Consider the following 25,953-nt stretch of genomic DNA (forward strand, 5'->3'; position numbering starts at 1 on the left):
TTTGCTTCTTATAACTTCTGTAAAATGTTACTTCGGGATTCTAGTTAGCTTCTTTTCCAGGGATACATTATAAAAGGACGAGTAGTAAATTCTAACACCTACCCCTGCAGCTGGTCCACAGGCCATAACTAATATACTTCATCTCTCTCCTCCCAACTCACTTTCTATTCTCTTTACCATCAACTGGAATATCTCTGGTCTTGCTCTAACCCTAGGGGTCTATGTAATAATTCATCGGCTGGGGTTTGCCATCACTAATACCACTAATAACTCGAATACTTCAGAACTTGTTGAGTTTCATAGAGCAAAAGACAAATCTGCTTGCACTTTGGCCTGAACCTGTTACCAAGTCCTCTCCTGCTCTGGGATTCATTTAAAGTGGCCAGCGATTTATATGGGTTGGAGCAATATTTCTGCCTTTATAACCAAAGAGGTCTTCCAAGTGTTGCACTTCCCTTTTAGTGGTGTATGGTGTAAGATGCACTAATATGTCTTTAGTGTGTGAAGTATAAGATGAAATAATTTGTCCTTAATTTGGAAGAGATATCCCAGCATGCTCTAGAACATTGGATCTCTAACAACTTCATTTGTGACAGGACCTTGAGTCTTCATAAGGTTTATCTGTCACTACCTGGAACATGGGTATCTTCACAAAGTTTTCATCCTATTTGCCATTTATTGCTCCTCCAGTGTAAGTAACATAATAATAAATAATATTATGTTACGTTCAAATTATCTTATGATACAGTGGGAGAGAAAATGTAGCCTTATGACATTAAATATATACTATATTCTGTTCCAAATGAATGTACACTGTTTCTGACCCTCCTGCCTAATAGGAAAAGAAAAGCACTCTGTACTCTTGGCCACATACTGTGTATCTGAGGCAATGTTATTCTGCTTGATCAAATAGGTTATCTAGAACAATGACAGCAATTGAACTACTACTTGGTTAAGCTTCAGTTGTCCGTTGTCATCTTCAAAGTGATGCATACTTTTTGGTAGGGACCAATCTGGTGAATGGAGTGGAGAAATGATAGTGGACCTGCCTTTTTCCTCAATGGTGGCACAATTTCTGCTTTTCCCCTAGGGTGCTATGTTGTTTTTAATTTATGTTATTGGCTGGGGAGTGAGAGTTTAGGGAAGAGACAGGTTTAGTGGCTTCTAATTAGCATTCTTTATAATTCTAATCCCCAGGCCAAAAAAAAAAAAAAAAATAGTGTGTAAGTTCTACCAACTACAAAATAAGTCTTTTACAAGTATATATTTAGGGCCTGGGAAATGGCAGTTGGAACTAGTGGACCTACTGTGAGCTACGCCTTGGTCATTTATTTCCTTGCCTCCATATGCCTCCATTCTAAAACTAGGGCAATGAAGCTTCTGAAACCTAGATTTCAATGTTACATTGAACTCAAGTCCAACATCCTTGAAATGTTTGCCTTTCTTTCTCCTAAATGTAGTTACAAAAGTAAATGACTGTAGATCCTGTTGGTGGAGTCATTGCTATATCTTGTGGTGGTGTTACAGTGTGATTTCTCCTGGGTACCTGGCCTCTCTTTCAACTAGTGGGCTTGAGGTCTGACAGCTGGACAAAGGATCATCATGTTTAGCTGGAGAGGGCCCTCAACCTCCTAATTGTCCAGTCTTGATTTATTTTGATTATGTAAATTGAAGAATATCCTTGTCTACTAATCTATCCTGCTTCTAGAGACAATGTGTTTTATTAATCTCCATGGCTCTCTGAGGATCAGGACCCCCCTTTCTACCTCTCTAACCTTGGTGATCATTATAATTTTACCCTGCTTGCTCTGAAGATTATGTGCCACCACCTAGTCCTTTTAAATTCCCCCAATCCTATCATCTCCACAGAAGCCAATTTTGGTAACAGTATCTCCCATAATCAGTCTTTGTGTGCAAGGGAAGACTAAGATTCTCAGTGAAGTTGATGCTCCTCTGAAAAGCATATGTATTACCACTTTGATAAAAAGAGTGGTCTCCACACCCTCTTACAGAACAAGACCAGTCCTGTGCCCTTACATAAAATACATAGTTTAGCATGCTTATTTTTCTGAGCTTTTGATTTCCTTTTCCACTGTTTACTATAATAATTCTAGTATTCTTCCTTAGTTATTATGGAGCATCAATTTATGCAAGTTTCCAAGGTTTGACTGGCCAAGTGCCAGGAAGGGTCCAGTCAAGAAATAGGATCATACATGTAGATACCTTCCACATAGCTCCTATAAGACAGGTGACCTTTAAGTGACATTTTTTATAAGAGATTTCTCTGCTTCTCCTTCCTTCTCCCTTTTTCTCTTTTCTCATCTCTGTTTCCCTTATTTATTCCTATAATCTCATACCTCCTTTAAAAAGAAATAAAAGGCAGTGTGAATATTATTTAGATTGTTTTAAAGGAGATATTTTAAATTTTAATGAAAAAATGGGCCATAATAATTTTTATATCTCTAAATACTTATTAGCTTTCTTCTTAAGTATGTTTATTTCACATATTTTTGACATGGGCTAACCAAAATTGTGCTACAGTTCATAATTAATTGTATTATATGCATACAGCCTAGAACTAAGAATGCATGATTAATACATATATACGTCAAACACAAACACGTATTTTGTAACAGATAATAGCATTTATTATACTGCTAGTCCCAACAACAAACTAAAGATTTATTTCATTTCCTATTTTCTCATAATACATTTTCAAAATGTATGAAAGTACTTAGGCTTTTGCTTGCTCAGTTGATTTTCTTTTGAAACTTAAAGTCTGACATTTATTAAATTTGGAGTTTAAAATGTTTTTCCCTGTAAAACTTCTGACATAATGCACATTTATGAATTATTTTTCAAAATGTTCATAAATTTAAGTTCCATATCTCAGTACTTTCATTCCTTTAAATAAAACTCTGCCTCTTATTTTGTATTCTAAATGTCTGTCTCCTACTCAAACTGTACTTGAAAGAAAAAATATATGTAGAGATTTTATGTATTCTCCAACTGTATTTAAAATGTTTTATATATATATTTTTTAAATGCAGTTTGAATAGTGTTTGAACACAGTGTATATACTTTATAAATTCTCATTCACATGCATACATATACTTAGATAAAAATTTAAAGAGTAAAAAGGTACAACTATAAATTTATCTGAATATTTAGAAAACTATATTTAAAAGCCAGACTTAACACCGACTTGTCCAAAGCATCCATTTTGGGAAAAACCAAGAGCCAGAAGCAATACTTCCTTGCTCAGGAAAATTGACACACCATCAGTTTGTCTTGTTTACACACACACGCTGTCAAAACACAAAAATGAAATATAAAATATAAGAATTTAAAGATATTAAATTTATACATTTTAAATATAAACTGCGGTTACGATGAAAGTTGAATCATGCAATTATTCATGTTACTCATGTTTGTAGCATTAGCCATATTCCGGTATCAATAGGCAAACCCAGAGGATGGTAGCTTCAACTATCTCGTACTCAGCCTTTTTATGGAAGTGTTTTATTTTACCTTATTTAGATTATTATTAAAAAATTCACTTTCTTTTTTTTAAATTTGCTTTCAAGATTATTTTCTTATGTTTGTTCTAGCTTTAAAAAACCTACTAAAATCTGACCATCTGTCTCAGTGATCAAATGTCCCATTCTTATGGTTTCCATATTAGGATTATTATGGCAAAAATGTGCATCTGCTTTTACTGTCCAACATTGAGTTGGCTCTGTGTTCTAGTCCCAGACTTAAGTATATGAATTTTGGCTTTTCTCCCAAATATAACATGCATTTCACCAGATTTTCTTCAGGTTTTAAATGTGAATGTACTAGAGGTTTGACCCAGTGCATTTTGTATTTCTGCTTGGCTGGCACTTCAGCTTCTTGCTATGAAATGAGGAATCCTTTGAATCTTGAAAAAGCCTAGAATTATTTTTGGAGATGCTGATCAACAACTTGAATTCAACAACTGTGAAAAAGTCTATTGATCAACTGTCTTTTCACACAGCATAGAGATTAAATCATGTAGAATACTGGAAATGCATAGATAATTTAAATACAATTATTCCAAGGAAATATCTAAGTAGTTTATTTACATCAAAATGTACATTGCTTAAAAAAATATAAAATATAGAAAATAATTCTTTCAGTATAGATAAATGATTTATAAGTTGTCTATAAATAGATGAATAGTATGTGTCCCAAATTATAAAGTGTGTATCTTTGTATATGTGTATATTTATATTACTATATATATTATATATATATAATGAGGCTTGATACACTGAAGAGAAAGATCCTTTTCTATCAATATTAAAATAGGATTTCTTGAATTCATGTAGAGCACATACTCAATCTCTTCTCCCTTAAAATAAATGAATAAATAAATAAATAAAGACTTGTTTTTACCGATCAAGTCTTGTAGGCATTCTGACTAGTATGATTTTTTTCCTACTTATTCTTTGCCATATAGATGTTTTATAAAATATAGGTTCAATATAAAATATTGAAGAATATATCACACAATATAGAGGGACTATCCTATATTTTTAATAAATTAACTTTATATTTTTGTATAAAAAGGCCAATTAAATTTATTTGATGCCAGTTTATTGCTGATAATAGTTGTTAGACTCGTCCTTGAATTTTTATCACAAGCCTTGATTTTTCCAGAGTTCAGTATTTGGATTTCTTACCACATATAGGACAGCATCTTAAATCATGCAGTTAATTTAAGTGACTAGATATAAGCATCAATACCCTCTCCTCTTCTTCCATCTTCATTATTGTCATTTCCTATCTCACCTAATGGCACCATTGTCTTTCTAATACTTAAGCTAAAATCCACTAAGAACTCCCCATTACTCACTCTGCCTCATCAACTTATACTAATCATTGTCCAGATCTTCTCCAATCTGTATCAGAAATGTAGTTCAAATATGGTCTACCTAATTAATGCCTTTGCTTATTAGGTCCTCATAATCTCTTGTCAGCTATTAAAAAGTAGTTTCCTGAATGATCTTCATGCTACCAGGCTCTCACTGTTTTATCCATCTTCTACTCCATAGCAATCTGATTGTGTCACTACCATACTTAAAGGCAACAGGAAAATGTTACTGTCTTTAAGGGTAGAATGCAAAGGAAGGTAGTTTCACTGTTGTTGCTGTTGTTTTCAGCCTCACCTTGCTATAACTTTTTAGGCCATCTCCATTGTGTCATTTCACCCATATCAATCTTCTGCTATGTTTTACATCTTTACACTTTCATGATGCTCTTCAGAATGGTCTTTGGTCCCCTTTTCTACTTTCAATGTTAGTAATAAAATTAGTGGCTTACTTGAGATAAATTTTGCCAGTCTAAGTGAGCTAAATGGTTTTCCACATTTTTTTTCTAAAAGGATTTCAGTGGTCAAGAGTATGGTAATGGGGGCGCCTGGGTGGCTCAGTCGTTAAGCGTCTGCCTTCGGCTCGGGTCATGATTCCAGGTCCTGGGATCGAGCCCCGCATCGGGCTCCCTGCCCCGCGGGAAGCCTGCTTCTCCCTCTCCCACTCCCCCTGCTTGTGTTCCCTCTCTCGCTGTGTCTCTCTCTCTGTCAAATAAATAAATAAAATCTTTAAAAAAAAAAAAAAAAGAGTATGGTAATGACCATCGTACAATTATTTTTTTTTAAGATTTTATTTATTTATTTGAAAGAGAGAGTGGGAGAGAGAGAGCACTAGTGGGAGTGGGGGGGAGGGGACAGAAGGAGAGGGAGAAGCAGACTCCCCGCTGAGTAGGGAGCCTGACATGGGGCTGATTCCAGAATCCTGGGATCATGACCTGAGCCGAAGGCAGATGCTTAACGCTTAACCGACTGAGCCCCCCAGGTGCCCCTAATACATTATTAATATAGTTTTGTTAATGGTATATCTGATGAGATAACTGAATGAATGAACAAATAAGTGAATGGATAAAACAGTAGAATAATGAATGACTTAGTTGAGTAGCCTGTATTTTTTATGTCTTCTTTTTTATGTGTCCTCAACTTTTTAAGACACTAAAAAATATAATAACACTATTTTATTATCTGTGTTCTTATTTCTTTTTTACCTACCAGTTTTGACTGGGATTTTATATTGCATACAAGTAATGGCTTCAACAAACAATAGGTGAATTAATTTGTATAAGAAGAGAGTCTTTTCAGTTATGTATACTGTGAGATTTGTATTTATAAGTTTATAACCAAAAAAGCTGGTATACTTATACAAAACAAATGTACATAAATATTGCCAAATAATATTTAGTCATTGCATATCAATATTTATGGTGAGATGAACATATAGAATAGTTAATATTTAGAAAACTAAGATTTCTTAAGCTAATGATTTTTTTATGAATACTCCTTTTTCCCATTTTATAACAATGACATCTACTTTATTTTCTATTATCAGCTTTGTTCTTTAAGTCAACATTTAAGAATTGAAATGTTGCTCTTACTTAGAAGGAATTCAATGTATTTTATGCCAGTGAATTTTTGGTTATCTCACTAGGAAAGACAGCAAATTAGAATATATTAGTCTACCTTTAAGTACACATTTAGTTTTCAAGTGTTTACTACTGGAACTCATATATTCAAAAAGTCATAGAGTACGTGTTTTTGCTTGTTTGGTTTTTCAATCCATAAAAATCTTGCTTCTGGCTGTGAGTTTGGAAAATGCTGCCAGTTCATACTGAATCCTGAAATTATTTCATGATACAAACTAAAAACCAGATTGGAGCTCGCACATAAAACATGTATTTCCATCCATCAGAGACTTGTTTCTCTGACATGTATAAAAGCAAATTCAAATATATAAATGCATAGGTCTGATTGTTAGTTATAAGGAGTGATTTTGCTCTTTAGAACTTTATTTTCTACAAATATCCATTCATCTCCAGAGGCCTCACCGTGGTTTCATCGGTACTATTGACATATGGCCAGATGCTTTCCTGAGGATTTGATCCTTGTAAGGACACCACATGAAATCTTGGGCCACCTGTTTTTTGAGAAGATAAAACAAACAGCACATATGTTAAATATTCAAGCATTATTGGTTACTCACAGGGAACTCTTTTAAAGTAGTCAAGTTGAAATTATGTACTCATGAAAGAATATAAGAAAAAGGAAAACAAATATTTATGCAACACCACTTAGAAGTAAAGCTACTTTAAATAAAATAAATGCACTGAAACTATTTTGCTGGGATTTGATGTACTTAATTTTACATTATTTCACAAGATATCAGATAGTCTTGTAATAGTTTTGAAACATTCAAGAAAGAAAGAAAGAAAAGAGAGAAGCTTGGAGGAAAAGATCTAGGCTTCAGATCTCAAGTTTGCCAACCAGTGACTTTGGATAAGTCCTTTTTCTCCTTTGCACTTCTGGCTATCTCATCTATAAAGTGAGAATTAAAAAAGTGCCTCTTCTACTTATTTCAAAGCATTATTGGAGTTATCAAATTGAATAATACATTTGACCATTTTAAAGTAAGATGTGATGGGCACCTGGGTGGCTCAGTTGGTTAAGCGACTGCCTTCGGCTCAGGTCATGATCCTGGAGTCCCGGGATCGAGTCCCGCATCGGGCTCCCTGCTCAGCGGGGGGTCTGCTTCTCCCTCTGACCCTCCCCCTTCTCATGCTCTCTCTCTCTCTCTCTCATTCTCTCTCTCAAATAAATAAATAAAATCTTTAAAATAAATAAAATAAAATAAAATAAAAAAGATGTGATTGACAAATAAATGAAAAGTACCACTAGAAATTGAAGCAATCCTCATCGTTGAGATGCATATTTTATTTAAGCATAAATAGGGTAACAAATGCTTTTTAAAATTCTGTGACAGCACCTAGTTACCACCATAGATGGGTAGGCATTGTTGATGTCAGGCCCTGCATACACTTTTTATTTATTATATCATTTAATCTTTACAATAATTCTCTGAGATTACCAATTTCATTAAGCTCTCTGATCTTCAATTTCCCAAATGAAAGAATTCAGGTAAGTCTATATGATTCCAACTGAAGACCATATATCAATTAATATTTATAATATTTTCAGCATATATTATGTACATGAAAATATGGAGATTCAGATTCACACTGAGGAGCCAGAAGTTTAATTAGTGAAGGCTAGTCATGGAAATGTTTATAATATAATATTTATTTATAAAAATTTTTAAAGGGTATGACAAGCAAATTTTAGGGCAAGATGAAATCATGTACAGGATTAGTAAATAACTGATAGTAGAGTGCTATTTGAACTCAAAAAATTTCTGAGAGAATGACAGATGCTAGATGGTTGACAGACTGGGCTAGAGTCTGTGATGTACAGACAAGATCCAAATGCTTTACTTTTTTTTTTTTTTTTTTTTAAAGATTTTATTTACCTACCTGACAGAGCGAGAGAGCACAAGCAGGGGGAACAGCAGAGGGAGAGGGAGAAGCAGGCTCTCCGCCAAGCAGGGAGCCCGATGCGGGGCCCAATCCCAGGACCCCAGGATCACGACCCGAGCCGAAGGCAGACGCCTAACCATCTGAGCCACCCAGGCGCCCCCAAATGCTTTACTTTTTATTTATTTGATTTCTCTTCAGTTTTCCCATTTTATTCGAATATGAGAGAAAAGAGGTTTTTAAAAGCAGGCAAAAACTGAAAGGAAATCCAGATGCTTTTAGCACAAAGGAACACCTTGTTATAAATACTCTGGTGATTATAAGAATCACATGTTGCTAAAGATATTGAATTAAATATTATCTCAGGCTTATAAACAGTGAAAATTATTTTACATAAAAGAAATAATTGAGGAAATTTTCTCAATTGGTAATTAAGCTCAATAGTTGCTAAAATTGAAATTGGTAGCACTGTTGTTCTCTGATCTGTCTCAGTGGCCTACTATGTTAGAAACTTACCAGATGCTTCTGAAATCTTATTTTGGCCATTGCAGTCAGTCTTGCAGTAATATACATTGAATTGTCTCAGGAAATTAGGCAAACAATATTTTTAAATTATGTATAATTTATTAATCTTGTTATACATAAAAATGCCACATATTAGTTTAATGTAATAATTCATTAAAAATGCAAAGAATAAATTTGAAGCAGTACTGTTCATACTTCTTAAAATTTTATTTCAGCTGTGAGTGTACATCTGGATGGACTGGACAAAACTGTAGTGAAGAAATAAATGAATGTGACTCTGACCCATGCATGAATGGAGCTCTTTGTCATGAGTCTACCATTCCTGGGCAATTTGTTTGCCTGTGTCCACCCTTTTATACTGGAAAATTTTGCCATCAACACTATAACCCCTGTGATCCACTTGGTGACCCTTGCAGAAACAACTCAACATGCTTGACTTTGGTAGATGGAACTCATTATTGTGTGTGTAGAGAAGGTAAGAGCTTATATTTGTTTTAATGTTCTTTTTTCACTTTTTTGTTTGGTGTATTTTGTTTTTACGGATTATGGCTCCTTAAAAATGAGTGAGAGAAAACATATACATTGGAGAATTAGGGAGTATTTGACTCCAAATATAGATATATAAACAGACTGGAGAAATAATCTAAAAAGTTAACCTAACTAGTGGCGGGGTGGGGGGGTGGGCAATGGGGGGAAGAAGAAAAGGCAAAACTCTAGTTTTTGGCTTTGTTTGTTTGTTTTAAAGAAATCTCTCATTGTTTATTAATAGCTTCTTTTTCCTGAATAATCTTGTCTATGTAGTATTCCTAACAATAGCAGTTAGTTAGAAATGAGCATAAATAGAATCTAGGGTAATCAAATGCTTCACTGTAACTTTTTTCATGGAGCTATCTGTGAACACCACTTATTTCCACTTTGGTTGCTAAGCCAGAATCATGTAACTCTGGTGGCTACTTTGTACTAGAAAATAGAGTCTTTGAAAGGGATAGAGAATAGGCAGATTAAAGGGCATTGTTGGCACTCCTGAATCCATCTGTTCCTGAAGCAAGTTCCTTCTGGCTTTCTGGGTCATATCAACCAATAATAACTTATACTATTTTGAAAGATGTTTGATTAGGATCTCTTCAGATGTAACTGAAAGAGGTCTGATTAATGCACAGGTGATCTATATAAATGTTTACTGCTCATGCACTACTTGCTACTCAAGAGCTATTACCATCTTCAGCAGGAATGCTTCTGCCATAAAACTAGCACACTGTAGGTTTTCAGTATAACAGGAATGTGTCATAAGCCCAACATAAAAATCACATTGTGTATAAAAGTTTACAACTGATATTTATTTTCTCATACCAACTTACGGCTTCGTGTCTCTTTCCTTGTTACTATTCTACTAGAAAAGAGGTTTATTAAAGAAAAGGACAATACTTATTTACTCTTCTGTCCCAAAAGGTCAGCTTAGACCATACCAATTAATTGGTATCATAGTCAAAGCTGTTTCTGTTTGGTTTTATAAACCCTCTAGAACTTCCTGATGTATAGGATAATCTATTATAAGGCTATAGAGGCAAGTCCTTGAATGTACATACATGACAAAAACTTCTGGACCTTCTGAGGAATTGGAACTACAAACTGGAGAGTCATTAGTAATTGTTTTTGCAAAAATGACATGGGCTTTTTTAAAGCAAATTGTGTGGGCATACAAGGCATATGGATACATGTTTGCAGGAATGAGTCAGGAAAAACAAGCTAGGAAAAAATGTGAGGTGGACATTTGATATCCTGCAAACCTCAGTAATTACAAAGTACATAATTTAAGTGGATAATTTCCTTTTAACAAAGATTGAGAGTGAAACTTTTTCAAATATTATTCAGTAGCAGGGGAGGAGCTAATTTATTCAGCAGGATTACTCCATGATGCTTTACTTAGCCAACTAATACATTCTCAGAATATAAGTAATGCTTAACGAGAGGCAGCAGCATATTTCTTCAATTAAAATAAAACCTCTATTTTCACCAAAGATAGTTTTCTACAACGTGGGGATTTTTTTTTCACATAAAATTTTTGATAATTTATGTGCAATTAATAAATTCCTTTGATGAATTTATATAATCTAGTAAGATTCCTTTCCTGTTGTGGGATGAAGGAAAAAAGAAGTTCAGAGATATCATAAAATCTTATCACCAACTATCAAACTAGTAATAAGATTTTCCAGCTTCACGAGCATCACAAAAATATCCTGAGGGCAATTTAGATTTCACCATTGGGTATTAGTAAAATCGTGTTTGTTTTCTTGGAACTTCATCATTCTACTTAAGTCTTTCAGACCTTAATATGACCACTTCAAATTACTGCTTTGGTTAGAGTAGCGGGTGGCCACAATGAATCATGTGTTTATCCCTTTTTTTTTTTATTATTATTATGTTATGTTAATCACCATACATTACATCATTAGTTTTTGATGTAGTGTTCCATGATTCATTGTTAATTATGAGTCAGCACAAAGAGATATTTGAAGAGTACATTGTTTCTAAGCTGTTTTGCTTCAAATACATACTTGAAATTGAAAAATGTTTCTAAACCTAAGAAATTGTAGGAGTAAGTTTCTGTAAACGAGATCTAACCACTGTAAAAAATGTTTACTTACTGTTGCCTTTAGTTGTTCAACCTCTGTAGCAGATCAAAAACTAAAGCCTGTGACGTTGCTTTAAGAAGCTACCTCAATATGAAAAAGAGGTTGACTGTGGAATATTTTAGACACTATGCCCTGAGTTACTTTAATACCTGTTGTTTGAAATAGGATCTACGCCAAAGCAATTATATTATTTTTTAAAGAAAATATTCTGATCAAATCCCATTTTAAAAGTAGTGAAATTTAAAACCACAGAGAATTCCAAGACTTAACCTCTTATACGATACAGGATTTGGAAGCTCCCCTGGAATCCTTTGCAAGCTGTTGGTGTTTGCCAAGTGACTAGAATATAGGGCATCACAAGAAAAGAGATTTAAGGCTTAAGGTCTAGGAATTCAGCATATGCATTTTTGAAATTCTGTTCACAGTTTTTAGTCAATCTACAGGGTCTGTCACAATTTAAATATGAATATAAATAAAATCCCAAAGCCAGAGTAGTAATGTGACTATGTACTAGACAACTAAATTATAAACGGCATTAAAATTCACTCTGAAGAAACAGCAACTAGAATAACTGATACTTGGATTTATGCCAAACTGAATGCTCACCAAGTAACCTACTTTGCTTAGTGTGATTGAAACTTATAGTCAAAACAGTCTAATCCATTTAGGTACAATGTGAGCTACTTAAACATTACAGGTGTAGTAAAACACCAGAACTATGGTGATCATGTTTTCCAGGACAGTGCTTCTATCTTCTGTTTAGAATGGAGGTGAGTTAATTTGGTCCCTATGAACATTGAACATTTTCTAGCAGAAAACAGACAGAAAAGCATTTAATAGTAATGATTCAATACAGGTTTGTTTTATATAAAATCCTATTTGTTTAAACAATTCCTGTGGTTAAAAAATCAGTGTTTAATAAGTATAAAAATAGCACATAGAAAGACAAATATAATTTCATCAGATTCCTAGAAACAAATGGGGTTTACTCTGGGTACCTTATAGTGTTAGTTTTAGGTGATTTAGTATGCAATCAATTTACACACCTCAACATTTATTTTATACTACACAATTTTTTTTTTTTTTTTTTTTTTTTTTGCCTCTCTGCACTATGTTCTGTATATAACACATGCCAGTCTTGTAACTACATGTTGGTAGTGTTCTAGAAATCTAAAAATTGTATTCTCTCTTAACTGATTCAACAAGCATTATTGATTTCCTACCATGTGTCAAGTCTTGAGACAGGTTCTGGGGAAATTAAACATGGCAAAGACACACTCTCAAGGCATTTAAAGTTCAAGGATCGACACATAAGTTAACTAACCATTAAAGTACAACATAGTAAGAACTCTCTCTTACTTTGAGGATGCATACCCCACCTTTCTTATGTAGTGACAACTCTCAGTTATGTTCCACATGATTTCTAAGAGGATCCCCAGCAGCCTTGGAACTTTCATTGCCCACAGTAATTACCTGCTCATTAAGCCCCTCTCTCCCCTATTTTATTTCTCTACTCCTTTGCAATAATTTCCAGGACCACCTCTCAAATAAGCTACTTGTGCATATTATTACCTCATATTCTTATTTTGGAAGCCTCAAGCTAAGACAGATAGAAAACTCCATCCATGTCTGCATAGGACTGGAATATTGGCATTCAGAGCTTTTCCTTGGAATTGATGATAAGAGAAAAAGCTTTCTCTTTTTGCTAGAGTTTTTCAGTTGGTACAGCCAACACCATGTTCCCTTCACAAGGAGATCTGAATGCAGTAGGAAAGAAGTATTTGTGAAAGAACTCGTCCTGGTAGTTACTATGGTTCATTCTTAAATTCTGAAAACTGCCAGGTATCCTTCCCAGCTAGGCTACCAATAAATGCCATCCCTTGTATAAGTTAATATTTTTGTTCATAGTGTATGTGATCAAAAGAGTAATATCTAATGTGTACAGTAAAGGGAAGGAGCTAATTAAGTACAAGAGGTTGAATAAACTGTGTTCAACTTGCAGGCTGGTAGAAATATAAGAATATATAAGAGGGGCGCCTGGGTGGCTCAGTCGAGCCCCACATCGGGCTCCCTGCTCCGCGGGAAGCCTGCTTCTCTCTCTCTCCCACTCCTCCTGCTTGTGTTCCCTCTCTCGCTGTGTCTCTCTCTGTCAAATAAATAAATAAAATCTTAAAAAAAAAAAAAAAAAGAATATATAAGAAATATAAGAATGATACGAGGTTTACAGAGGTAGAGAGGACTTTTGATAAAATGCAAGTGGATGCGTGTATAGCGTGCAGTCAGGTCTCTGTTACTAGCATGTGTGTGTATATAGTGAGAGATCTAAAATCATTTTATGCTGAAAATATATTTATTTTCTACTATTCTCTTTAGGAAAGCTTCTTTATCTTTCCACTCTGAATTACATCTCAGTTTACAGGCAAGAACATCACTTTCAATTTAATTTAAAGGGCTTAGTTTCCAAATGTAGCCACTTCATCCATATGTCTCCAAGGTGAAAGGAGCAAAAGTTTTTTAAATGACACTTTACAAAGGATTAAAATGTGGCAAAGAGAGTACTTGTAAAATGTCTTAGTGGAAGGAAGAATCAGACCATTTACATGTGCTATTGATTTACAATTGGGATTCTAAGCTTGATGGATTTGTAGTAGTACCAGAGGAAAGCAGTTGCATTTAAATGTGTCTATTACTCCAGTACATATACTATTATGATGGTAAGGCAGCATTACCTAAGGTGTATAATTTCAAGCACCAAATAAACGTGTCACTTGACAATATAGTTTATCTAAATTAAAAATTACTCTTTTTGACAATTAACATGTGCTTGTGTGGTAGCATGTGTTTATTAGGTTTAAATGGCTATAGATATTTATATTGGGGAAATTCTTCAAAGAAAATATATATTGCTGCTAATTAACTTTAAAAAGCATGTCAATAATCTGTTATATTTTAAAATATGAGCTTTTATACTCATTTTTTAATTTTTTCTTAAAATCAGTGTTAAAAAAACTTATTAAGCCTATTAGAAATATTAGTTCTATCTTTTCATATTTCATAGTGTTTAAATTTTTTTTATTTTATTTATTTATTTTTTTTTATTTTTTTAAAGATTTTATTTATTTATTTGACAGAGAGAGATACAGCGAGAGAGGGAACACAAGCAGGGGGAGTGGGAGAGGGAGAAGCAGGCTTCCCACCGAGCAGGGAGCCCGATGTGGGGCTCGATCCCAGGACTCTGGGATCATGACCTGAGCCGAAGGCAGACGCTTAACGACTGAGCCACCCAGGCGCCCCTCATAGTGTTTAAATTTAATCTGCAACTTTTTTGTAATAGTTGGTGAATTTTTCAAGAATGCTAGCATTTGTATAACATTGTTTTAAAATAAAAATAAGACAATATTTAAAAAAACTTCTGACTCACCAAGAGAGAAATCTCTTTACTTTTTTTGTTTTCATAAAGCTTTAAAATCTAGGTAAATTAATTCTTTAATTAAGAAAAAAATAAAAATAATGCCTTTCTAATGCTTTTTAAAATAATTCATTTTTAATATTTTTAGTTTTTATTTTAAAATGTATGACTTTAACACTAACTTAATGAATATGAAAGATCTACTCTAGTTTTTCCCTATTTACTTTCATTCCTAATTATTCCAAGTGGTATTACTTCTAATGTGAGAGTTGTCAAGGTATAGACCTGAATGACAAAATGTTTCCTCATAAAGCTTTCATGAAAATCTAACTATTGTTAATGTACTTTGTTCTGTGCCATCCTCTCTAGAGAATCAAATAAAAACTGAATTTTTTTTAGAAATAGAAAATACTAAGTGATTTTAAAAATTATACCTGTAACCTACATTGATTTGGCTCCTAAACATGAGCTGTAAGTTTAGTAACTTAAGAAATATTTTAGGGGATGGGAAGATGTAAAAATATTAATCAGTCGCATGCATTCTCTACGACAAGGTAAAGGCAAGCCATTATAAGAAAAAGATCAAGAGAATCCAATCCAGTTGAGAATGTCCTATTATTTGTGTGTAAAGAACTCTATTGCAGTTAATGGAGTCAGCTGAATTCTAGATAGGGATAAATAACAGGAGAGTAGCATAGGATGAATTCATTATACTTAAAGTTTTGATAGACCTTTAGCTGTCACCTGTCACTGCATATATTCAAAACAAATACCCTTCACACAAACAAATACTTCTAACACCAAGGACTATGGAAAGTGTAGTTTGGGACTAAGTACGTACACATTTTTCTCCTTTAAATCCCCCGAACACAAGCTTTCTCAGCAAAACTTTGGTTTAATTTAAATGCAATCCATGTCTACTTTATTTTTTCTCCTGATGTCTACTGCATTTTAGCAATCTAATTTCCTCAGCCCATTGACATATGTTGCTGCTTGGTAACAAAGCTCCATCCCAGAAATGTCAAACTAAATGAATAAGGCAAAATCACAGAAAACAAGGTTATTCTGTGAGCTTCCCGAGTTTGCAGGTTCTGAATGTTCTTCTGATTTATCAGCCCAGCTGAACTCAGGAGGGGACACTGGTACTACTTCTCCAGCTAGTCAATGCCCCTGAGTCCCAGTGCCTCAAAGAACATTTCTAGGAAACATCTTAGTGTCAAAATACCCTGCCTTCCAGAGAAAGCTAGTCATGCTAAAAGTAGGAATGGTGTAATGCATCCAACTTTCTAAATCTTTAACTTGTAAAAACAAAACAAACAACAAAAAAAAACCCCTACAAATATTTAAAGAAAAAGCTTATTATGTTATTTATAACTGTACTATAACATTTATAATTTAAATATGATAGCAATGGTAATTGATGATTGGTGAAAGGTGTTGGAATTATAACTCTCTTACCTAAAATTAAGAGAACCACTTTAACTTGGAAATAACTCTTTAATTTTGTTTTTAATGCTGAGGATACAATACTGAGTGCATGAATGAAATTACAAGCATGGAACTTCAGAGTTTAAATTGAAGGCTTTGATAATTGAGTAAGAAAAAAATAGGACAAATTAATAATGAGACTTGACCTAAAGACTGCCTGATCTGCTAGACACATAGTCACTGTAGATTTCTTATGATAAGTGTTTCTTGGTGCATCTTTATTCCATCTTTCTACTTTTAACCCATCATTATCTCTATATTTAAAGTGAATTTCCTTTAGAAATCATGTAGTTCATTCTGTTATTTTATTTAGCCTGGTTGACTCTGCCTTTTATTGAAGTATTTTCTTTAAAACCACATTTGATGTATTATTGATGTATATGGCTTTAAATGGATCGTCTTGCTATTTGTTTTCTACTTTCTGTAGTACTTGTATCTCTACTTTGTTCCTTTTTACTCTTGCCTTCTTTTGGGTTAAGTAATTTTTAGATTTCCATATTATCTCCTACTAAAGAGGTAGCCAGATTTTATAAGACGTAATACCAGCTTCCCAAACTCCAAGTAGAAGCAGGTTTGGCACTTGACTTGGTGGTAGACACCACCGAGAACGGCAGTGGCTTGTAGCATGGTGTGAATGGATAATGTAGGACAATCCTGTGTTTTCTAGTGGGACTCTAAGTGAGGAAGTACAGAGAATTTTCCACCTAGCAGTAGATGCCGAAGCTAAAAGATCATGATATAGAAATAGAGATCAAGGAAGCTGTGCTATATCATCTGCATGCCAATATTCCAAATGACTTGAAGCTTTCAACATGAAGAGATATTTGAAGATAGAAAGGAGAGACTTCATGAGATGGTGTGAGGGAAGGAAGATGGCCATCTGTGTGTAGCTAGATCACCCTCTCTTTCAGATCCCAGTCAATGTGTATGCCAATAATAAATGCAGGTTTTGTAGAACAACTTGAATGACTTTATGTTCTTCAAACTAAAAAATCTGAGTAGATATTGTCATTTATAATATCACTGCAATTATTTGGTACTTGGTTATAGTACTGAAAAAGTAAGAGAAAGGAAAATCCTTTTGTTTTACACATTTTCTAACTAGTATTGAAAAAAATATTAGCAAGAAAAAATGAGTGTAAGAATATATTTTGTTGTCCATCAACAATGAATGGATAAAGAAGATGTGGTATATATACACAATGGAATCTTATGCAGCCATCAAAAAAACACAAAATCTTGCCATTTGCAATGACGTGGATGGAACTAGAGGGTATTATGCTGAGCGAAATAAGTCAATCAGAGAAAGACATTTATCATATGATCTCACTGATATGAGGAATTCCTAATCTCAGGAAACAAACTGAGGGTTGTTGGAGTGGTGGGGGGTTGGAGGGATGGGGTGGCTGGGTGATAGACATTGGAGAGGGTATGTGCTATGGTGAGTGCTGTGAATTGTGTAAGACTGTTGAATCATAGACCTGTACCTCTGAAACAAATAATACATTATATGTTAAAAAAAAGAAGAAGAAGAAGAAGATAGTAGGAAGGGAAAAATAAAGGGGGGGATTTGGAGGGGGAGACGAACCATGAGAGACTATGGACTCTGAGAAACAAACTGAGGATTCTAGAGGGGAGGGGGTTAGGGGGATGGGTTAGCCTGGTGATGGGTATTAAAGAGGGCATGTATTGAATGGAGCACTGGGTGTTACATGCAAACAATGAATCATGGAACACTACATCCAAAACTAATGATGTAATGTTTGGTGATTAACATAACATAATAAAATAAAATTAAAAAAAGAATATATTTTATCTAGTTAATATACGATCATGGAAATGTTTAAATTGTCATCATAAAAAATATTTAATGTATTTTAAAAAGTGATATGCTGATTTTTTTCTGACACAAATCTGTTGAAATAATTACAATGCTCTCATTAAGTCTGTGTAATTTTTTTTCATGTTCTTTGGGTTTTTTTAAAAAATATAACTGGCATGTGTTTAAATGGATGACTGATTATGTCGCTATGAATCAAAATAATTTGTTTTCTTTGAATCACTTGGATATGGAAAGTAATTAAATAATTTGCCTCATCTGCTAACTGCCTTGTATAAATTTGATCACTGAAGCTCAATTTTACTTTAAGATTGACCGTTCACATTAATTCATTTGCTTTCCAGATTGTTTCATTTATTCTTGTTCAAACATTTAAATACCTTAAGACAACAGAAACATTTGCAACACCCTATTTTCCCAAAGGATTTAATAACATTTGAACTCATTAAATTGAAACTAGCATAACTTTATTCATATATTATGTGAAATAGAGTTGTGTGAGAAGCCAGAGATGAGGTGTTTTCTTTCTTTTTCTTTTTTTTCCTAAGCTTCCGCTAAGAGCATATTCTCCAGACTCTTTACCACTGACTGATTTTCACACTCTAAAGTGAGGATTGCTCATCTATATCCATCTCATCTCTCCTTGCAGGATTTGAGGGTGAACGTTGTGAAATTAATGTGAATGAGTGCTTCTCCCTTCCCTGTCAGAATCATGGTGACTGTGAAGATGGGGCCAACAATTTCAGGTAGAGAAACCAAAAAATAACTAGATAAAAGTTTATGCATCATGTTGTATCTAAATATATCCATGTTTAGAATTTCAGTTGACAAATTGAACAAATTTCTGGTTATTAACAATTTGCTATGCTACAATTATTTGAAGCTTTGACTTTATATGTTTATATTAATGGAGCTATTAAATTTCTTGTTTAAAAGATGTGTTTGCAGACCTGGGTTTTCTGGACCTCTATGTGAACTTGAAACAAATGAGTGTTCTTCTAGACCTTGCAAAAATAATGGAACCTGTGTGGATCTAACAAACAGGTTAGAGGCTATATTTTACTTAATCAATTACTTTATATATGATATTTAAATAACAAAATGAACATATATGTACCCATACTCAACTTAAGCAGAACATCCCCTATATCCTTGTGCTCATCCCCAAGTATTCCTCTACTTTTCCACCCAATTGTATTGAATGTCCCAAATTTTTTTGTTGTTGTTGAACCAAGATTTTATTTTATGTTTTTATTTATTTATTTATTTAAATTTCAGTCAGCACAACATAATATTAGTTTCAGGTGTACGATATAGTGATTCAACACTTCCATACAACACCTGATGCTCATCACAAGTGCACTCCTTAATCCCTATCACCTATTTGACCCATCCCCTTGCCTTTAATATATAGTATTAACTATTTATATGCCTGCCTCAACAAAACACTTAGTTTGCATTTAATATAACTGAAATATTGTGAGTAGTCTTCAGAAACAATTCATTATGTTGAACATGACATTTCTGCATTAATGCATGTATCTGTTGCTCATTTTTAACTGTTGTACAATATTCCCTTTAAATATGTGTCAACATTTATTTATCAGTCTTCTGATCATAGGTATCTGGATTATTTGACTCTTCTTTCTTAGAGATATTAAGGTTTTCAAATATTTCTCTAAATACACAAATACTAATGTTACCTTCGATTCCATACTTAGAAATGGAATAGTTGGATCACTAGGTAGATGTTTTCACATGTATTGTATCATTTTTTTCCATTTCATTTGAAAATGGAATATTCACACTCTTAATGAAAGTGAGTAAGTGTCCCTGTTTGCATTCTTAGATATTCCATTTGGGCTTATCTGCTGTGTGTAAAATTATATATCCTTGTTTTTTTTGTTTTTATTTTTCTGTATTCCCATCATAACTTATGAGTTTAAGCACTTCTTCATCCATTTTAAAATATTTAATTTTTCTTTTTTAGAAATGCCTATTTATGGCATCTTCCCATTTATGTTTTCTTCTCATTGATTTGTAAGAATCTTTATATATTTTGATTATTACTGCTTTCACTAATCATATTTACTGAAAATATCTTCTGTTGATTGTGGCTTGACATTTTACCTTCTCTGTGATAAGTTTTGAGTGCTAAACTTTAATTTTAATGTAACCAAATTAATCAATTTGCTTATGGCTTGCCTTTTTTATCTTGTTTAAAACATTTACTCTACTTAAGGAAGAGCCAATAGCTATTCTTATCAAACTTTTTCAAAAAATAGCAGAGAAAGGAAAACTTCCAAATGCATTCTATGAGGCCAGCATTACCCTGATAACAAAACCAGATAAAGACAACACAAAAAAAAGAAAATTACAGGTCAGTGTCTCTAATGAACATAGTTACAAAAATCCTCACCAGCAACTCAATCCAATAATACATTAAAATTAGCAGCTCAATCCAGTAATATTTTAAAAAGAAACATTCACCATAATCAAGTAGGATTTATTCCAGGGATTCAAGAGTGGTTCAGTATTTTTTAAAAAGTTTATTCTAGGGCAAAAGAATGTTGCTTATATTTCCTTTTAAAATATTTAAAGTTTCACCCTTCATATTTAAATCAATTTATTTGGAAGTTGTGCGCCTGTGCACGCGTGGGTGTGTGTGTGTGTGTGCGTGTGTTATGAGATAGGAATTTTAAGTTAATTTTTGCATATAATTAACCAACTGTGCCTGCTATATGTATTGAATAACTTCATTTGTTACTTACTGCTTGGCCTGATCTGCAATGCCTTCTTGGTTGCAGAACAAGTCCCCATATACGAATATGTCTATTTCTTTGCCTCTATTCTGTTTCCTTAGTTCAATTAGCCATCCATGTGCCAGTACCATAAATCTTAGTTAGTTACCTTTGAAATATTTCAATACTGGTAAGGCAAGAAATCTCATATTCAGGGACTGTGGAGGAAAACAAAACAACAGAAGATGGATTTATGATCCAGCTACCAGACCTAAATAATTGTGCACTTCTACTGATGGAACAGTGGTATTTCAAAGATAAGCATGAGTTCAGGGTCATTATCTAAAAACTCCTAAAAGGCCTGAATATCATTCTTTCATCAGTGAGCACTGATAGTGGTAAATGGCCTCAGAACCCTCTGAGGAAGGCTTCAGGAAGATACATGGAACACCTGTGACTATATGTCAAGATCCTGCTTCAAAAGGACCTACTATCCTTCAGTTGAGGCACTAAGTCCATGACATAGCATAAGCCTGAAATTGTGTAAGATGCTAGGAATCCCTACAAAAGCAAATTGAATGGTGTGTCTGTCCTGCAGACCTATATTCTTAATTCTATATATGTGAATAGCACCATTGCGGATTGCCCATGTATTTTATTTCTAGAAACTCATCACTGATTAGCCACTGTCAAGGCTATCTAAACCAATCCACCAATCACCTTTTGTTTCTCTGAATTATTTGCTCAATTTTTAATCTGATAGTCAATATCCAACTGTTTTTATCCATTCTTGGATCCCATTATTCTAATTTATATCAGAGAACCCAGTTTTACTGTAGCATCTCACATTATCTCCAGCCTATAAAGGACAATCACCCCAGAGTTTATCAAGACACTAGTGCCCCTTCACAAACCCTGTTCTTGATCTTGGTGAATGGGATGTCCTCCTGGGTGAATGGAATTTCTTCCTAGGAGATAGGAATACCCTCCTGTATTCTCTTGGGATAGAAATTAAGGGGTAACTGAACAGCTTACTCATGATAGATCCATTCCAACATTTCCATAACAATAAGCCTATGAAAAGTTCCTTCTAATATATACCAAGAATACTCTGGAACTTCTACTTCACCAATCTAAGCTGGAATTAAGTCCTGTTTTTTATTAACTAATTTAACACCATACCCAGATGCTAATATTAGCACATTGAATCTTCTCTCTCCATCCATGTCAATAAGTTTAACTCATTTAAGTTTTATATTTATTCTCCTTTGGTCTACCTTAGGGTCAATCCCACACATGCTCCCCAACTTTGTGACAATACAGATTGGTGGGGTTATGCAGCTCTTCTAGGGTATAGGCTAGCTGTTCCCAGTTAAGTGTTTCCATCTCTCATCAGCAAAGTTGGAATCTAACCCTTTTTATGGGCTGGAACCAATAAGAAATGTTGGGGAGTGGGCCAGGGAAAACTGGCAACATTTTATAAGTCAACTCCTTCAGCATATTTAGAGGAAGGATTGTGTGCAAAGAAGCACAGATTCCAAAGAAACAAGAGAGGTTTAGCCTCTATCAGTAATGGAGATTAAAGTGAATTTCAGAGATTTAAGTCCCTTTGCCATGTTTATCCTTTTCTACAGGGGATATGAACGCCTTCAAAGTTACTGTACAGGCTGTACTGGTTTGCTGTTGTTGGTTAGCAGAAACTGGAAACTCAGTGGTTAAAATAGTTATTATTTATTAATATTTTCACATCTGTGGTTTACTGGTATTTGGCTCTAATATAGGCTGGATTCGTCTAAGTTTCTCTGGGACATAGCTGAGCAGGGAGAAGTGTTTCACAGTCTATTAAGTCAGCTGAAATAGTTGTGCTCCAAGTTTCTTTCATTTTTATTGGACTAGCATGTTCTCACATGCTCACATGTGAGAAGTTCAAGAGAACAAGCAAAAAACAGGTAAACTCTATTAAGCCCTAGGCTCTGAAATAGTGCCCTTCATCCTTACCTATAGATCACTGTGCAAAAAAATAATTGTAACCATGCCTGAAAGTGTGGGGCAAACACTCTTCCCATGATGAAGCTGTGGCTAGGAAGAAGAGTGGTAAAGAATTAAGATAAAAAATGCTATCAACCAAACCAAAGGTAGGATTAGTAACTGGAAAATAAGCTCACAGGAAACATGCAGACTGAAGCATGGGGCATTAACTGCCTGGCATTCCTAATTTGCCCTGCATGGGACTTAGGAGATAGCTCTGAGTCAGAGACTAGAATGAAATGAATAGTAGAATCAAAATGATTCTACAAATGTAAATGAAGGTATTTAACACAAGTTAATTATATGGCTTCTAAAGACCAGTTTTCCAAGTTCCGTATGAGATCTCAAAGAGTTTGAGGAGGAAGTCAGCCAAAATGCCCTCTGCTTAAAAGAGAACTCTCATGGTACATTCATGAACACAAGAACTATGAGTTCATTTACAGAGAGCTGAATTGATTATAAAGTTGATGTTGACTCTTCAATCTAGCTGATGACATCAAAGTGTTTCTCAAACTGAGATTATCCTAAAAAGCTTGATGGAAAATAACCAAATACTAATGGTGAAAAATCTGGCAACCAACATGAAGAGTTTTTGTAAATATTTATCCTCAAGCTCGGCTCATGTAGAGGAAAAACAATACAATACACTGAGTGAACCGTGACTGAACCAGCTTCTTCCTGTTAAGAAATAGATGTTGGAGGTTTCTGGATTGACTTTTGACCACCTGATTAGTGTTGAATCCACCTGGTGCCATCATCTTTTTCCAGAGGCCCTCCCCAGAAACTAGAAATGTAAGAAAGGAAATGGAGGTGACTATTCAGAGACATCCTTTGAAGATGATTGTATAATAAACAGGAAATATTTGGACCCCCAAGGTGATTTCCCTCTGGATAAAAAAGAAATGGCAGCTACTTTGGAATTTGGCAGATTCTTGCAAAACTTACAATATGATCCCAAAATCACAGTACTTGGTATTTACACAAATGAGTTAAAACTTACGTCCACTCAAACACTAACACCCAGTTGTTTATAGAAGCTTTATTCATAATTGCCAACACCTGGAAGCAACCAAGATGACCATCAGTAAGTGAATGGAAAAATAAGTTGTGGTATGTTCAGACAATGGAAAATTATTCAGCACAAAAAAAAAAAAAAAAAAGCTATCAGACCATGAAGACATGTGGAGGAATCATAGATGCATATTACTAAGTAAAAGAAACCAATCTATAAAAGCTTATATAGAGTATGATCCCAACTGTATAACAATTTGGAAAAGGCAAAACATTGGAGACAATAAAGAGATTGTGGTTTCCAGGAATTAGAGAATAAGGAGGGAAAAATAGGTGGATCTCAAAGGATATTTAAGGCAGTGAAGCTATTATGTATGATATTATAATGATGGACGCATGCCATTATACATTTGTCAAAACCCATAGAATGTACAACACTAAGAGTGAACCCTAATATAAACTATGGACTTTGAATGATAATGGTATGTTAGTGTAGGTTCATCAATTGTAATACAATGTTACAGTGGTGGAGAATGTTGATAGTGGGGGAAGTTTTGAATATAAGGGGCAGGGACTATATGGGAACTTTGTACTTTTGCTTAATTTTGCTGTGAACTTTAAATTAATCTAAAAAATAAAGTTATTTAAAAAATACCATCAACATAGCAGCCTTTTCTCTTTTAAATCTGTACTTGGACAGAGCCTCACAAGCTTCCTGTGGTTTGTGTTTGAGGCAATAAGCTGTTAGTGATAACTGAGTAGAAGCCCACAGTAAACAGAACTAAGTGTTGGCTAAAATCAGTTTAAACTTAAGAGGGCATAACAAGGGGCGCCTGGGTGGCTCAGTCATTAAGTGTCTGCCTTCGGCTCAGGTCATGATCTCAGGGCCCTGGGATCCAGCCCCATATCAGGCTCTCTGCTCAGTGGGGAGTCTGCTTCTCTCTCTGCCTCTGCTGCTCCCCCTTGCTTATGCTCTCTCTAGCTCTCTCTGCCAAATAAATAGATAAAATCTTTAAAAAAAATTAAAAAGAGAACATAACAAAACATAGGCAAAGAACATGAAGAACCAATTTAAGAAGAAGAAAAATAAATGATTAGTAAACAAATAATTAGGAAACCTGAAATAAAATGAGATATTTTACGTCTTTCTAAGGTGAATCTCATCTGCTGCTCATGGGAGGATGAAAAGCTATTTGGGGGAAATTATCATAAATCTCATTCTAGAGAAAATCTTGAATATAAGTACAAGGAGATATGCACAAGTTAATACATTTGTGGTATGTTTACAATGGTGAAAATTTAGAAAAAATCTAAATAAATAAACAAAAATATGATATAATAAACATAATACATAAACTATTATGTATTATGAATAAAACAATAGAAATATATTTGAGTGTTTATTGAAATACATGATTGAATGAAAAGAAAGTATCAGAATAATATATATAACATATTATTTAGTAAAATATTATGTAAGAAGCTGCCAAACCATTTTCTAAATTGGCTGCTTTTTTTGCATTTTTGCAAAATGCTTTGACCATTTTGCATTCCCACCACCAGTGAACAAGAGCTCCTGCTGGGGTGCCTGGGTGGCTCAGAAGGTCAAGCATCTGCTTTGGGCTTAGTTGTGGTCTCAGGGTCCTAGGATCAGGCTCCCTGCTCAGTGGTGAGTCTGCTTCTCTTTCTCCCTCTGCTTCTCCCCACGGCTTGTGCTCTCTCTCTCTCTCAAATAAATAAAATCTTAAAAAAAAAAAAAAAAAAAAAAGAACTCCTGTTGCTTCACATTCTTATGAGCATTTGGTATTGTCAGTGTTCTGGATTTGGGCTATTCTAAAAGGTGTGTGGTGGTATCTCGTTGTT

The 25,953-nt window shown here is 34.2% G+C and overlaps 1 protein-coding gene across 1 annotated transcript in view; it reads left to right on the forward strand.

Moving 5' to 3' along the window:
- LOC116635771 (protein eyes shut homolog) overlaps positions 1-25,953 on the forward strand; it is a 215,453-nt gene that overhangs the window by 111,356 nt on the left and 78,144 nt on the right. The window contains exons 7-9 of the mRNA XM_032410091.1: positions 9,156-9,415; positions 18,960-19,056; positions 19,247-19,354. Coding sequence (XP_032265982.1) covers positions 9,156-9,415; positions 18,960-19,056; positions 19,247-19,354 — 465 coding nt within the window. The remainder of the gene's footprint in view (positions 1-9,155; positions 9,416-18,959; positions 19,057-19,246; positions 19,355-25,953) is intronic.

Source organism: Phoca vitulina, unplaced genomic scaffold, assembly GCF_004348235.1.
Source record: "Phoca vitulina isolate PV1807 unplaced genomic scaffold, GSC_HSeal_1.0 scaffold11, whole genome shotgun sequence".
Classification (NCBI taxonomy): Eukaryota; Metazoa; Chordata; class Mammalia; order Carnivora; family Phocidae; genus Phoca; species Phoca vitulina.